The following is a 14525-nucleotide window of genomic DNA, read 5'->3' as shown; positions in this document are numbered from 1 at the left end:
GCCTTGCTCCCAGGACATGGCTTGGCTGTGCTGGTGCAGGCATACGCACACTCTGGTGAACAAGAGCAGCAGCTGCTGGCTGCAGGAGAGACCCCATGTAGCAGCACTGTGGCACGCCACACCTGCCACCCTGGCCAGAGCCCCTTGGGTCTGGGACAGGAGAAAGAGGTTGTGACAGAACAGAGGGTCCTCATTAGGGTGGGCTCTGAGTCAGAGCAGCAACCCCTGCCCCAGGCACCGGGGACCCCGTGCGCCAAGAGATGCCCCACTCCGTTACCTCGTCATAGAACATCAGCTTGACATCACAGGGTGAGAAGCGGTAAGTGATGACGCTGCTGATGCTGCTGATTGGCTGCTTCTCTTTCAGCTGGACACCGCTCTCGGGGGGCACCTCCCTCTCACCAGCTGCACCTGGCGTGGGCTGGACCCGCTGCCACTGGTGATTCTCCTCCAGCAGGAGCAGAGTGCTGAACGTGCTCAGCAGAGTCACAGGGAAGGCAGAGGCACCTAAGGGGGAATGGGACGGGAAGTCGGGTCACTGGGATCTCCTTACTCAGGCCCTGGATTCCCCATGGGGCTGGCTTCTGTGCCCCTGCAGGCCCAGCCACACCAGCCCCAGAGGGGAGGCCCCACACTGCCCAGGAGCGGGTGGTGCAGGAGGCCTGACCAGCCTCCCCATGGCTGAAGGGGGGGGATAGGAAAGCAGCTCTTTGCAACTGCTCTGGTGAGGGACCGGCCCGAGCCTCGATCCCTGGATCTCATGGCCAGATGGGCCCATTAGATGATCTAATCTGACCTCCCACATGACAGGTCAGAAAACGCCAGCAGCTACCCCTGCACTGAGCCAGGGACTTCTCTGAGGCTGGATATACAGAGTCAAGATGGAGAATCCACCACCTCCCTTTGGAGTTTGTCCCAGTGGTTAATCCCCCGCACTGGGACAAAGCGTGTGGCGTATTTCTAACTGGAATTTGTCTGACTTGTTCTGCCCATCTCCACTCGAGTCAGGAGCCCTGCAGCAGCAGGCAAGATCTCCCCAGGAAGGTACATACAGGCTAATCAAGTCACTGTTCTGTCTTCTTTGGTAAGCTACACAGACCGCTCTTTCAGTTGCGCTGCAGGGCGTTTTCTCCAGCTCTCATATTTCTGTGCTCTTCCCCGCACCCCCTCCAGCTTTTCAGACACTTTTTAAAGTGCTGACACCCAAACTGGGCTGCCTGAGGCAGTCCAGCCCCAGCCTGGAGCCGGTGACGGTCACTGGCCCTTTGAGAGGTGGAGATGCTGCTTCCCTCCACGCCCAAGCTCCGAGGGGCTCCTACAGGAAACCCTGCTGTCTGCTCCCACCAATGGGCCAGCTGTGCCACCCCCATCCCCCCCTGGGTGGGCAGACACTGCCACAGCTGCAGGCGGAGCAGGGCCTAGCACGGGACAAGCACCCCGTACCTTGGATCAAATATGCCAGCAGGTAGAAGAAGCGGCTGGACGTACAGTCTACAGCCACTGAGCAGAGGGCCTTTTCCAGTAGAGGCCTGGAAGAGGAGACAGTAGTGAGTTGCACAGACACCCACCTGCATGGCTACAGCCTGCTCCAGGGCAGTTCTCTCTCTTTCACTACATCCTGCCCTCTGGGGCCTCCCCACTGTCAGTTCCCTGATCCTGTCCCAAGCATGTTCCTGCTGCCTTCCCAGTTCAGATTCAAACCCCTCCCTTCTGGGCTCCATGCTGCCCTGCACCTGCCCATATCAGGTCCCACCTTCTCCTGTTTGGCCATACTGTGTTCTGTCCACCCCTCTCCTGCTCCCAGCTCCAGAACTCCCTATGTCCGGCTCAGCCGCCTCTCCCTCCCAAACCCCCTCTCTGGCCCGTGTGCTTCCCAGCCAACCTGCTACCCCCATCTATAAATCCAGTGCCCAACGGCAGGCCCTTGGGGTAGGTGTTTAGAGTGGGTGTCCAGTACATCCATGGGGCTGCGTCAATGGTAGCAGGCTGAGAACACACCACATACACCACATGGGGTGGGCAGGTGCTGCCCCATGGGCTGCTCTTACCATAGCCGATGCTGGGGACTCATCTCAACAGTGCAGATATCCGTCACTCTGCTCCTGTGCTTGCTTGGCAGCTCTTGCAGGAGATCTAGACAAGAGCAGAAAGGCAGACTGTTACCCATGAGTCCCTGGTGCTCTTGTCCCTGGGCAGCTGGAGTTTCCAGGTTAGAGTGAGCCATTGAAAGGACACTGGACTATTTCACCTGCTTGTTCTCACCAGGGAAGAGTTTTCCAACACATGGCCAGGTGCAGCCTCTTGCCAAGACAGGGACAAGAGACAAAGGCCCCGCATTCCCCACAACTCTTACATGTCAAGCACTGTAGGAACTGGTCACAGCGGCTCTGGTTTCGGATTAGCAAGTTGTAGGAGGCCTTGGGATTTTCAAACTCCATCCGCAGGCTCTGGTGGCCCATCCCCATTTCCAGGTAGCAGAGATCGGACAGGTAATGAGAGTCATTTTTCTTCAGCCAGTCTGCTGGCTGCCCCCTAAACAGAGAGCAGAGTTCTCCACAACAGGCTGCAGCCACTCCCCAGCACTCCACTTCCTCCTCTCCCTCCCTAGGCTCCTCTGCAGGCCTCTACCAGGAGAGGCTAAGCACAGGGAGAACCACCAGCTGCCTGTTCCTGCTGAATGCCCAAGGGAGAACACGGAGCTCTGAATGAATTTCAGCACAGCAGGGACATAAGAACGGCCACACTGGGTCAGACCAACGGTCCATCTAGCCTAGTATCCTGTCTTCCGACAGCAACCAATGCCAGGAGCCCCAGAGGGAATGAACAGAACAGAGAAGCAAGTGACCCATTCCCTGTCACCCATTCCCAGCTTCTGGCAAACAGAGGCGAGGGACACTTCAGAGCATGGTTTTGCATCCCTGCCCATCCAGGCTAATAGCCATCGATGGATCTATCCTCCATGAACTCATCTAGTTCTTATTTGAACCATTATAGTCTTGGCCTTCACAACATCCTCTGACAAAGAGTTCCACAGGTTGACTACATGTACTGTGAAAAAAAAAAAACCACACTTCCTTTTGTTTTTTTTAAACCTGGTGCCTATTAATTTCATTGGGTGACCCCTAGTTCGTGTGTTAAGCAAGTGCTATTTGTGCCTTCTCATATTTACAGCACTTTCTCCACCCCAGTCATGATTTTACAGGCCTCCATCGTCTCCCTCTGTAGTAGTCTCTTCTCAAAGCTGAAGAGTCCCAGTCTTACTAATCTCTCTTCCTGTGGAAGCTGTTCCACACCCCTCATCATTTTGTTGCCCTTTTCCAATTTCCAGTTCCAATTGGAACCTTTTCCAATTCCAAAATATCTTTTCTGAGATGGGGCAACCACATCTGCATGCAGTATTCAAGATGTGGGCATACCAGGGATTTATACAGAGGCAATATGATATTTTCTGTATTATCCATCCCTTTCCTTATGATTCTTAACACTGTTCGCTTTTTTGACTGCTACTGCACACTGAGTGGATGTTTTCAGAGAACTATCCATAATGACTGCAAGATCTTTCTTGAGTGGTAACAGCTAATTCAGGCCCATCATTTTATGTGTAGTTGGGATAATATTTTCCCATGTGCATTACTTTGCATTTATCAACATTGAATTTCATCTGCCATTTTGTTGCCCAGTCACCCAGTTTTGTGAGATCCTTTTGTAACTCTTTGCAGTCTGCTTTGGATTTACCTTGAGTAGTTTTGTATCACCTGCAAACTGCCCCCTCACTGTTGACCCCTTTTTCCAGATCAGTTATGAATACATTGAATAGGGCTGGTCCCAGTGCAGATCCCTGAGGGACACCACTATTTACCTCTCTCCACTCGGACATGCCCAAGAGGCCAGGACAAAGAGCCTGCAGCAAAGCAACTGCCCCAGGGCCTCAGAGCCTGCGTAGCATTGCTCCTCACCTGATCTCCCCAGTGACTTCCAGCACGTGAATCCTGAGATCTGAGGCCACCAGGAGCGCAGGGAACTCCCCGTACCGGCCAAACTTCACCATGGCCACCTGGAAGAGCACAGTGTGGGGTAGGTCGCAACCCATAACAGCCTGCTCTCTTGCCCTGGGCATTAGGGAGCATCTGAGCCACTCCTGCCCCACTGGCCCAGGCATCCACCCAGCCCACCTGTGCAGGCAGTATAGTCAGCTTGAGTTCAGAGTCTTGCATCAGCCTGCACCTGCTGGGGCCTGCCCGCCAGGTCTGTGGGAAGCCCTCACCTTGAGGAAGCACTGGAACTCCTCCACATTCTCCTCGAACACCTCCATGTCCAGGTAGAGCCTGAGGCGATGGTCCACAGAACGGAAGTCCCTCACGTCCAGGGTGCAGTTTGTGGCTGCAGAGAGCACAACAGGCAGATCAGCGATCCTGTGCTCCTGCAGCAAGGCTGCCCCGGTGAGCAATCCCTCCACCAGGCCCCAGCAGTGTCAGCAGCCAGGTAGCGATGCTTGGAGTTGTTGGGCATGTGCACATACAGGGGGAAACCAGTCTGTTGGGTCCCATCCACCTCATTCCCCCAGGCCAGAACAGGGTTCTTGGCCACAGCATCACCTCTTGGGCTCTGTTCATCCAAGCAGGGAAGCCCTGTTCCTTCAGTACTGAGACAAAATGGTGGGAGTCCTTTCCTAAAAGCATCCTCCATCTGCAGATGTTCTCACCCTGCTCTAAACCCATTTTTCACCCAGCTCTGGGGTTGGCACCTGGGGCTGAGTCTGATTCAGCTACAAGGGCACTAGCAAGAGGCTATTTTAGACCATGCGATCCGGTCTTTGTCCAGTGGGCTGAATCTGGCACCCCCCAGCTAAACAATGCACAGTCCCACAGGGTTCCTCTTTAGAGCTCCACAGCAGGAGTTAGACACAGGGGCACGGTGTACGGGCTCCCAAAGCAGGGTGAGTTGAGGCCAGGCCGGTCCCTGCTGGCAGGGATTTTAGGCTCGGGAGGCTTCCTGCCACAGCAGGAATCCCAGACCCTTCAGTGAAGGAGTCCAGCACAACTCCCAGCATGCAGGGCCAACAGCCAGAACACAGGCCCTTCTCATGCAGTTGTGAAGTGAGGGCCTGTGAGCCCAGCACCTACCCCAGAGATCACCATGGGCAGGAGCAGCCATAGACCCACAGCAGCTCCTGTTCAATGCCACACACTTATGCTGGTACTAGAGAGCAGATGCTGTCACATGCCAGCCCCATCCAATCGGGGAGAGCGATTAGCAAACACCACCCAGGAGAGACAGCTGCCCAAAGCCCCTTACTGACTGTCAAGCCATTTGTGTTCAGCAGATTGGCCTCCAACCCCAGGCTCCAGTCCTGTCTCTGCCATCGGCAGCGCATGGGCCAGTCACCCCCAAGACTCTGTTTCCCATCTGCAGGATGGGGCCTGGGGTCTGGAAGCGGGGGAGTGAAGCATTACTACTGTGAGGTGTCAGAGCTATCCCTGCTTGGAGTGGGGGCTCTTTTCCATTCAGCACTCTGATCCCTCCAAGTCCCCATCTCTTCCCAGCTCAGCAGGGCCTCCCCCCACCTGCACTGGGTGCAGGCCTGTTCAGACTGCCAGCACCTGGGGCGGGGACCCACGCACACAGATCTAGCCCAGCAGCTCTGCTTTGCTCACGGGGACTGAGGTTCCAGGTCTCCTCGGACTCAGAGTTGAGCGAGAGCTGGGAGGGCGTGGGCCCACGGGAGGCGCCATAGTGGTAACTCCCCATCAGGCTCCCTGCACTGGTGTCTGTCCGGCTGAGGGACGAGTAGCAGCTCTTCAGGCCCAGCTCCTTCCTCCTGCCATCCCCATCGGAGCTGGAGTGGATGGTGCTGCCATGGTCGCCGCTAAGCTCCTGGGTCCTGGGGTCGGTCTCGGAGCTGTCGTCCTCCCCCCCAATATAGAACTGCCCACTCTGGCTGCCCACGACAGACGCTGCCTCCAGACTCCCCTGGAGGCCCGGCTCCGACAGGGGTTTGTCCGTGTGACGCTGCGGGGGCAACGGGGCGCTGGAGTGCCTCTCACAGGGCAGGAGGATGACGTGGTCGCTGGAGCAGCTGGGGCAGACCATGGGCTCACCAGGGGCAGCAGCCTCTGTAAAGGGAGGGAGGGGGGAAAGAGGGGGTCAGGGCTAGATAGACATAGCTCTTCCTAGCCCAGGAACTCAGATTTAAAAAAACAAACCAAACAAAAAACACGCCACTTTTTTTTTTTTTAAAAAAGGAAAAAATAAGGAAGATCCAGCCCAGCCCCCAGGGCACTCACCCAGCCAACAGCAGCCTAGTCCACTGGTTGAGTCCCTGCTCAGCCAGATTCATGAACAATCTAGTTAAAAAGTCTCCCTGACCGTGTTGTTCTCTGGACCACACCCCCAATCAGCAGGCAACACTCGGCTGACTCCCTACATCCACCTGCAGCATGTCAGCTCCCTCACCTGCTCCCAGACCCCAAAGAGTCATTTGCCTTAGACACACCGAACGGCTGCTGTTTAATTCTTCCTGTTGGACAAGGCAGGCTCCGTCCCACCCATGTCCTGATCCGTCCCCTTCCCAGAGTATATTCAGTTAGCACGAGTGCCCCCTCGGCATGGCCAACTGATTGCACTTCTCATACACCCTGGACCATTGCCAACACTTAAGCAACAATGCCCGGGGCACCGGGCTGTTTGCCATGTGCATTCAGTCTGGCCTAGCACCATACCTTGGTTTAGCTGGGCTGAGGTCTCCATGCCTTTGCCACCTTCAGCCTCCGCAGGATATGGACTCTGCTGCCACGGTGCCAAGGGCTGGGCAAACTCCTGCTTGCATTTCAGGCACTGGAGCTTCATGGACCCCTCCTCTACTCCCTGAAGTCTGCGATTCTCCTCCAGAGCAGGGGACAGCACTCTCAGCACACACTGAAAGCAGCAGCATAGGGAGAGATGGAGAGTGGCTGCCAGGGGGCTGCACGTCTGAGTGAGACCACGGCATGGATGTGAGCTGGGTACACCTGGCACAGCACAAACCTGAGCTTGGAATTCAAGCACAGGCACTGACAGAGTCTGGGGGGCAGGAAAACCAGCTAGCATGGTCAGACTTGGCCAACGTAGCCTCAGCCTCACAACAGTACATGAGCAGAGACAGCTGCCCCAGTTCCACGCCAGCATGGCTGCAGGATGATGGGTCCCCTCACAAGCAAACTGACAGCTCAGTCTAACCAAATACTGAGCACCCACGGATACTGTCCAACCGGGGTCTCCAGCTAGAGGAGGAAACCCAGCCCTGCTCCTAGTCCAAGCCTCCACCCCAGCTGCTGTTTCACTGGAACTCTTCCATGGCTCCTGACCCAGCAGTCCTACATACGCTCTCGCCAAGGACGGCATGACCCACTGTTGGGGTCTGTGCAAGCAGCCAAGCAGGGGCAGCTCTTTCCCAGCCTTTGCCTGGACACACACACTGCTACAGGCAGCAGGATTTCCCCACATTTACAGGGCAGCCAGGTGTTCTTGCTCCTCAGAGTTCCCATCCACTGACACTGCCTAGAGTAGCCTCTTGGCTCTCGGTTAAACACCCCACCCTCCCAATACCCAGAACGTGGACGTGAGATCACTGCCGATGCACTTCCTGTGCCTCCAGAAGTGTTTCGAAGGCCTGGGTTCTAACTGGCTAGCTGTGATTCTACGCCCTCCTCAAAACAAGTGTGTATTTCCTAGCCCCAGAAGGCTCCTGTGCCAGGAGCCCTGGTCCCTCCACAGCCTAACACATCAGGGTGTAGTTGTTACTCCCCACACCTGTGGGTCCTGCACAAGCCATTTAGTAGGTCCTCTACTGCTTGTGGATCTTGGGATACCTCTACAGCCTCCGGAGCTTTTAGATGACACACCCAGCAGAAACTGCAGACCCCAAGTGTCATCTAGAGCCTCAGGATGTCAGTGTACATATGCACTCACGCAAGACACTGACAGACCCCAGTCACCGGCAGGCAGGATCAAACCTGGGATCTCTGGAGCTAAATGCATGAGCCTCTACTGCATGAGCTAAAAGCCACATGGCTCTTAGCTACAGTTGTAGCAGACTCAGTCTTTAGTTGGGCTAGGTGCCAGAGAGCCACACCCAGCAGGCCTGGGCCCAGAACAGAAGGCCAGGTCCACTGTGGAGCCACCAGCCCTGCTCATGGCACTGGTCTGTGCCAGGTGGCAGCTCAACATATTGACCCCACACCTCCCCTCACCTGCATACAGAACTCTGGATGATCATCCAGCACCACGTATCTGCGCTTCCGACGGTCCTTGCGGATGTAACTGAAATGGAGCGTGAGGACAGGGAACACGCGCTCCAGGTCCTGCAAGGAGGAAATACAGCAAAAACCCCAGATCCCAGTCAGGAGAGGCCAGCCCATGGCTACATGCTCCTGGGATTTAGCAGAGTACTGCACAGCACGCCAGGCAGGACCATTTTTGGAGGCATCTTTTAAAGGGAATGGGCAGAAGAGTAAGCCCATAAGCACTAAAAGCACCAGAAATGTTCCAAGGCCCAGATCAAGCCACTGTTCAAAGAGAACACCTGCTGTGCGATGCAATGCCTCTACCCAGATCGGGGCTGGGGAAGACCGAATGAGTCAGTGCTGCCAGAAGGGCTAAGGAGGGGATGAGGAGAAATGTAAGAGGCAGATGAGAACATCATCAATTCTAAGCATATGCAGACTGGATTCTGGAAAGTCCAGTGAGACTGTCTGGAGCCAGTTAATGCAGTGGGGTTGTAGCCGTGTCAGTCCCAGGATATTAGAGACCAGGTGGGGGAGGCAATATCTTTCATTGGACCAACTTCTGTTTTGAGCTCGAAAACTTCTGTTTTGAGCTGGTCTCTCTCACCAACAGAAGTTGGTCCAGTAAAAGATATTCCCTCCCCCACCTGGTCTGGACACAAATAAGTTATTTTAGAGTCTAACTTGATCATAAGCTATAATGGGAGGCCGTGGTCAGTAGGGCAGAGGGGTTTGCATACTAGGAGGGCAAGGAAACAGGCTAACCAGTTTACTGAGCTGCCAGCTGTTTTACAGAGCCATGGAGAAGCAGGACTATACTGGACGATTAGGGAAATTTGCTGGACTAATCTCAAAGAAACCTGGCAGCTACTGCCCAGGCCAGGAAGCTAATCCCAGTGCTATGCTGGGTTACACTGCGGTCGAGTACAAAGCCCAGCTACAATCCTTTAAGACAAACGATGTGTTAAGAGCTTTAACCAGCTCTATTTCCGGAACCCTCTCCTATGAGAGCAATTTGTTCTACTCCCAACACAGAAGAGCACGTCCTGCCCTGTCTCTAACCGAACTCTAGGGCTGACCTCCGCAGCATTGCCCTGTGTGTCCTTCAGCAACATGGAGCTAGGCAGCTCTAGGCACATGCGGGAGGGAGAGGTCGGCTTTAGGTTTTGCACGCTGGACCGATGACCCCTTTTCCTCCAACCAAGGCTTTTCCACCCCTCAAGTCTGTGTCTGAGATGCTGGCCTATATGAAAATGAAGGGGCAAGTGGTAAATAGGCCCAATGGCCTGTCATGGGATGTTAGATGGGGTGAGATCTGAGTTACCACAGAATTCTTTCCTGGGTATCTGGCTGGTGAATCTTGCCCATATGCTCAGGGTTCAGCTCATCACCATATTTGGGGTCGGGAAGGAATTTTCCTCGAGGGCAGATTGGAAGAGGCCCTGGAGGTTTTTCACCTTCCTCTGTAGCATGGGGCATGGGTCACTTGCTGGAGGATTCTCTGAACCTTGAAGTCTTTAAATCGTGATTTGAGGACTTCAGTAGCTCAGACAGAGGTGAGAGGTTTATCGCAGGAGTGGGTGGGTAAGATTCTGTGGCCTGCATTGTGCAGGAGGTCACACTGGATGATCATAGTGGTCCCTTCTGACCTTAATATCTAAGGATCTACCTCACACAGAGCCCCAACTCACCATCCTTCTCCAGGTCATTTCAGAGGTCTCCACTTTCTGCAGACTTCTCAGTTCCAGTTTATGGACGACTCTGGCTGCCTTCAGCTCCACCTCAATCACATGTTGGGCTGTGATGCGCAGGAAGATCCAGTCTGGCTCTGGGTCACCGTCCCCTTCTATCTGGCTCACTAACACAGGCTGGCAAAGGTCCACTGCCAAGTCAGATGTCCAGAGGTTAGTATACACACAGCACTCCACCCTTGGTGCTTTGCAGGGGAGCAGCAGCTCCCCTGGAGCCAGGGGGAGGATGGAGGGAGCTCCAGGTGCAGTCTCATAGCAGGGTGTGACCAGAGCAGGAAGAGGACTACATGCAGATGGGCTGAAAAGCTTCCCCCAGGCAGAACCTATTTACCTTCTGGCTTCTCCTCTTCCTCCTGGGCCGCAAGCTCATCCGCATCCATCTCTCCTTTGCAGCTTTCTCCCAAGGACTCCTCCAGCTGTGGCTCCTTCTCCTCCTCCTCCTCCCTCATGCTGTCCAAGGGGAGAAAGGTGTCCCTCAGCAACCCAGAGGGTCTCTCTTGCTCCTGGGTGGTACTCTCGCTCGGTATGTCGGTGCCAGGCAGGCTGCCTGGGACCTCTTTTGCAGGACAGCAAAAGGAAGAGACAGTCTCCTCCCGGTCGTGCTCCTCCAGTTGCCTCTTGTACTGGAGCCAGTCAGCACCAAAGTGATCTCGGAAGGCATCCATGCGCTCCATCTCCTTCTGGTGCCGCAGGACCATCCCTGAAGAGAGAAAACATCCTGGGGGCCCGGGGAGAGGCACCACCCACAGAGCCCCCAAGCCAGACCCCCCCCCCATGGTTAGGGCAGTTACTGTGTTACCAACAAGGGGAGAGTCTCACCAGCTGAGGAGGGCAGTGCCTGGTACTCATGCTCCGTATCACTGGGCTCTGAGATGCTTGGCCGGCGCACCCTAACGTTTCCCTAGAAGAGACAGAAGGAGCAGGGCTGAGTGGCAGAACCACCCATGTGACGAGACCGTGAAGGATTCCTTAGTCCCTGGAGAGCCTGAGGAGGCTAGAGCACCTGCTCTGCATCACATTTGTTCCAGTAGGTCAGGTTCAATCTTTTAACCCAAGCCTCTTCCTCAGAGGCTATGCTCGCTAACCCCCTTTATACAGCAAGGCCACGATCCCCACACTGCCAGCAGAGAAACGGGTCAGACAGCGGCCCCACTGTATTTCTCATGACAAAGGAGCTAGTAACTCTGGGTAGCGAGAGACTCAGTCACAGTCAGCCCTGGATCAGGCCCTTCATCTGAAGCCCCAGCTATGGAGTAAAAGAACCAATAGAAGACCTTGGATTTTCTCTGTGGGAGCCTGGCAGCCCCACTCTCCCCTGGGGACTGGCTGTCGCTGAGGTCTGCAAAGCAGGAGCTGTCCAGGGCATTGCGGTCCAGCAGGGTCTTCTCTGAGGTCGAAGAGTGGATTGACTGGGCGATGACCTGCCCAGATTTTGGAAGGTGCTGAAGCAAACAGAAGACAGCAATATTAGCTGAGCCTGGAGGGGAGACCAAGGAGGGTGTGGGAGTGAGGCAAACCAAGCCAAAGCATGGAGGGGCCATGGACTTCCCCAGAGAGATTGCCTGTTTCCCCCAGAGTGGGTGGCAGGTCCATAGCTGTCTGACTAGGGCAGCTTTCCCTCCTTCCTCAGTTTAACTCAATACCTGCAACTCCTATGGACATAGGCAGAGATCTGACTGGTTAACTGGCATCCCAGAGGTGCTGTATAACATGGCACCTTGCTGGGGGAGATGGAGGTCTCTAGGAGTTTGGTCTGGAGCAGACTATCACTGCACCTCACCTGCTGCCCTGCTGCTCGTGGATGGTCCCTAAGAACGGCCAGTTACAGTAAGAACAGAGCAGAGATGAGCTGCTTTCAGGAGACAGAGCAGCTGATGGAAAGAAACTCCAGGATAAGGAGCATATCCACCCCAGAGCGAGCTGCAGTTTATCACCCCATACTCACCATCAGGTCTGAGGTAGTCAGCAACTCTCCATCCAAGAGGAGCTGTAATGACAAAGAAACCCATCTGCAGTCAGCTGGAGCTCGGTGCAGCCTTCTATTGGACCCCTACATCAGTCACATTCTGCCTGGCTGGGACCCCCAGCCTGCACCCACTCTGTCCTAGGACACAACTGTTACACAGCCAGATGCCAGTCTGCCAGGAACCAGATTTCCTTCTGCATTCCTAGTGCCAGAGTCACCGTATAGTGTCCTGGTGAACGAGACTCAGATTAAGGCCCAGAAGGGACCACTGGGATTGTCTAGTCTCACCATTTAACACAGGCCATGGACCTTCCCAAATAACTTCTGGTAGAACTAGAGCAGATTTTCCAGAGAAACATCCTGTTACCACAACCCTGGTGAACTGTCCCAACTCCCCTCACTGCAAAAGCTGGCACCTTATTTCTAGTCTGAAGGTCAAGCTTCAACATCTAGCCCCCGGGTTGTGTTATACCTTGGTTTGCTAGACTGAAGAGTCCGTTATCAAAAGGTACTTCTATGCTGAGGCAAGTCATCCCTTAACCTTCTCTTCGACGAGCTCTGTCACTGGATGTAGCTTAATCTAAGTCATGGTTTCCAATAGGTGAGAGCAGAAAGGGCTGCTCCCAAGAAAGTTATTCCTGAGATAGAGAAGCAGGGATAGTCCCTGTACTCTTCAGGGGCAGGGGAGATTTTAGACCTGCACTGATGAGAGATTTTTATGGTACCATCTAATCACTTTTAATGTCTTCAGTTCTCTTCTTCTGCCCAGCCCCAGAACTGCCAGAGAGACTGATCCTGCAGCCCCAGGGGCAGAATGTATGTAGCAATGGCTATCAGTCCAGATGGTTAGGGACTAAACCCCCTGCCCTGGCCATCTGCAAACCCCAACTGCCAGAAGCTGGAACTGAATGACAGGGGATAGATCGTTTGATAAACTTTCCTGTTCAGTTCATTCCCTCTGAAGCACCTAGCACCAGCCACTGTCAGAAGACAGGACACTTGGTTGGATCGGCCATTGGTCTGACCCAGCCTGGCTGCTCTCCAGACTGCATATGGAGTATGTGGCTCCAATACTCACACTGAAGGAAGCTGCCCTGGGAGACAAGTGTATGATGGTTGCAGATCGGTGGTTCTGGTGAAACCATAATGGGTTTCCCTCCAAGTGCAGCTGGGAGAGAGAGCAACACAGTATGTGTCATTATCCATTTGCATTCCAGACTCCCACCAAGACTGCCGGTGACCAGTCCCCTCCCACACAGCAAGGGCTAGTAACAGAAGGAGCCACTTCCTCCAACTGGATGGCGATGAAGTGGCCCATCCAGGAAGGAGCTAAGCCTAGCATTGCCATCTCTCTTGGTCCTTTGGACCTGCTGTTTGAATTCAAATAGAGAATGAAGTCAAAGGAGCTCCAGGTTGTGTTCCTGAATCCTCGAGAGCCATTCCAATACAAATGTCCTGATGTGTAGTTCATAGAATCATAGAATCTCAGGGTTGGAAGGGACCTCAGGAGGTCATCTAGTCCAACCCCCTGCTCAAAGCAGGGCCAACCCCAACTAAATCATGGCAGTCAGGGCTTTGTCAAGCCAAGCCTTAAAAACCTCTAAGGATGGAGATTCCACCTCTCCCTTAGGGAACCCATTCCAGTGCTTTCCCACCCTCCTAGTGAAATAGTTTCCCCCCACCAATATCCAACCTAGACCTCCCCCTGCACTGCAACTTGAGACCATTGCCCCTTGTTCTGTCATCTGCCACCACTGAGAACAGCCGAGCTCCATCCTCTTTGGACCCCCCCTTCAGGTTCTACTCTGCAAAGAGAGCGTAAAGCTAGTTTTTAACCTCCAGCTGTGCCTTGTGTGCAAAGAATCAGTGACTAGAGTTTGAGTACTTCACACTCCCCAGGGCACTAGAGACTGCACAGTGGAGAGGGCAGCTGGAGTCTATTCCCACTTGTGTGTCAGAATGGTCTCAAATCTAGCCAGTGACATATGTGAGCCCTCTGGAATACAGAGGAGTGCACAGGGGTCTCCAAGGGCAAGATTTGGCCTGCATAACCTATGTGAGGCAACGGACGAGGGAGAAGGAAACAACCTCAGCTTGACCTGGAAATAGGGTGAGGCTGAGAGTTCTGGAAGACATCCCTGCTGGATTCATTGAGAGAGTGAACAGAGACGGCAGTGTCCTTCTTACAGGGACCCTTGCCAGAGAACCATGCCAGCCCTCCCCCCTGCAACTTTCCTCACTGAAATCAGAGTCCACATTGAACTCCGAGACTTCCCTTCTCCCCTGCACCTCAGGACCCAGGGGTCTCCCTCTCTCACCCCGCCTGGCACTTTGCTCACTTTTCTCATGTTGTGCAGCATGGACAGTGGTGCTAACTGGGCATGTTCCAACAGCAGGTTATAGGCTACATCCAGGTGCTGCAGGTTCAGCAGCTGCTCCACCCCTGCAGACAAACAAGAGAAGCCAACAATCAGCCAGGAAATCCAACACAAAGGAGCTCTTTCTCCCTTGCCACAGGATCAACACTAGCTGCCGTGCCTGACAGAT

At 54.4% G+C, this 14525-nt stretch overlaps 1 protein-coding gene across 10 annotated transcripts in view; it reads right to left on the bottom strand.

The window, feature by feature from the left end:
* The window catches only part of STK11IP (serine/threonine kinase 11 interacting protein), a 59937-nt gene that overhangs the window by 27148 nt on the left and 18264 nt on the right, over nt 1-14525 (bottom strand). For 6 of the 10 annotated variants that reach the window (XM_078854740.1, XM_078854743.1, XM_078854746.1 and 3 more), the window contains 16 exons: nt 14318-14421; nt 13057-13146; nt 11958-11999; nt 11287-11454; nt 10832-10913; nt 10344-10712; nt 9953-10143; nt 8229-8339; nt 6720-6969; nt 5655-6113; nt 4265-4380; nt 3957-4054; nt 2354-2532; nt 2049-2133; nt 1444-1529; nt 278-507 (listed from right to left, as the gene is read on the bottom strand). In XM_078854740.1, the coding sequence (XP_078710866.1) occupies nt 278-507; nt 1444-1529; nt 2049-2133; nt 2354-2532; nt 3957-4054; nt 4265-4380; nt 5655-6113; nt 6720-6969; nt 8229-8339; nt 9953-10143; nt 10344-10712; nt 10832-10913; nt 11287-11454; nt 11958-11999; nt 13057-13146; nt 14318-14421 (2660 nt within the window). Of the gene's footprint in view, nt 1-277; nt 508-1443; nt 1530-2048; nt 2134-2353; nt 2533-3956; nt 4055-4264; nt 4381-5654; nt 6114-6719; nt 6970-8228; nt 8340-9952; nt 10144-10343; nt 10713-10831; nt 10914-11286; nt 11455-11957; nt 12000-13056; nt 13147-14317; nt 14422-14525 lie in introns of those variants that run through there. The other 4 variants (XM_078854742.1, XM_073304809.2, XM_078854744.1 and 1 more) reach the window with 3 other exon arrangements.

Source organism: Lepidochelys kempii, chromosome 11 (genome assembly GCF_965140285.1).
Source record: "Lepidochelys kempii isolate rLepKem1 chromosome 11, rLepKem1.hap1, whole genome shotgun sequence".
NCBI lineage: Eukaryota > Metazoa > Chordata > Testudines > Cheloniidae > Lepidochelys > Lepidochelys kempii.
This window is presented reverse-complemented; position numbering and strand designations above follow the sequence as displayed.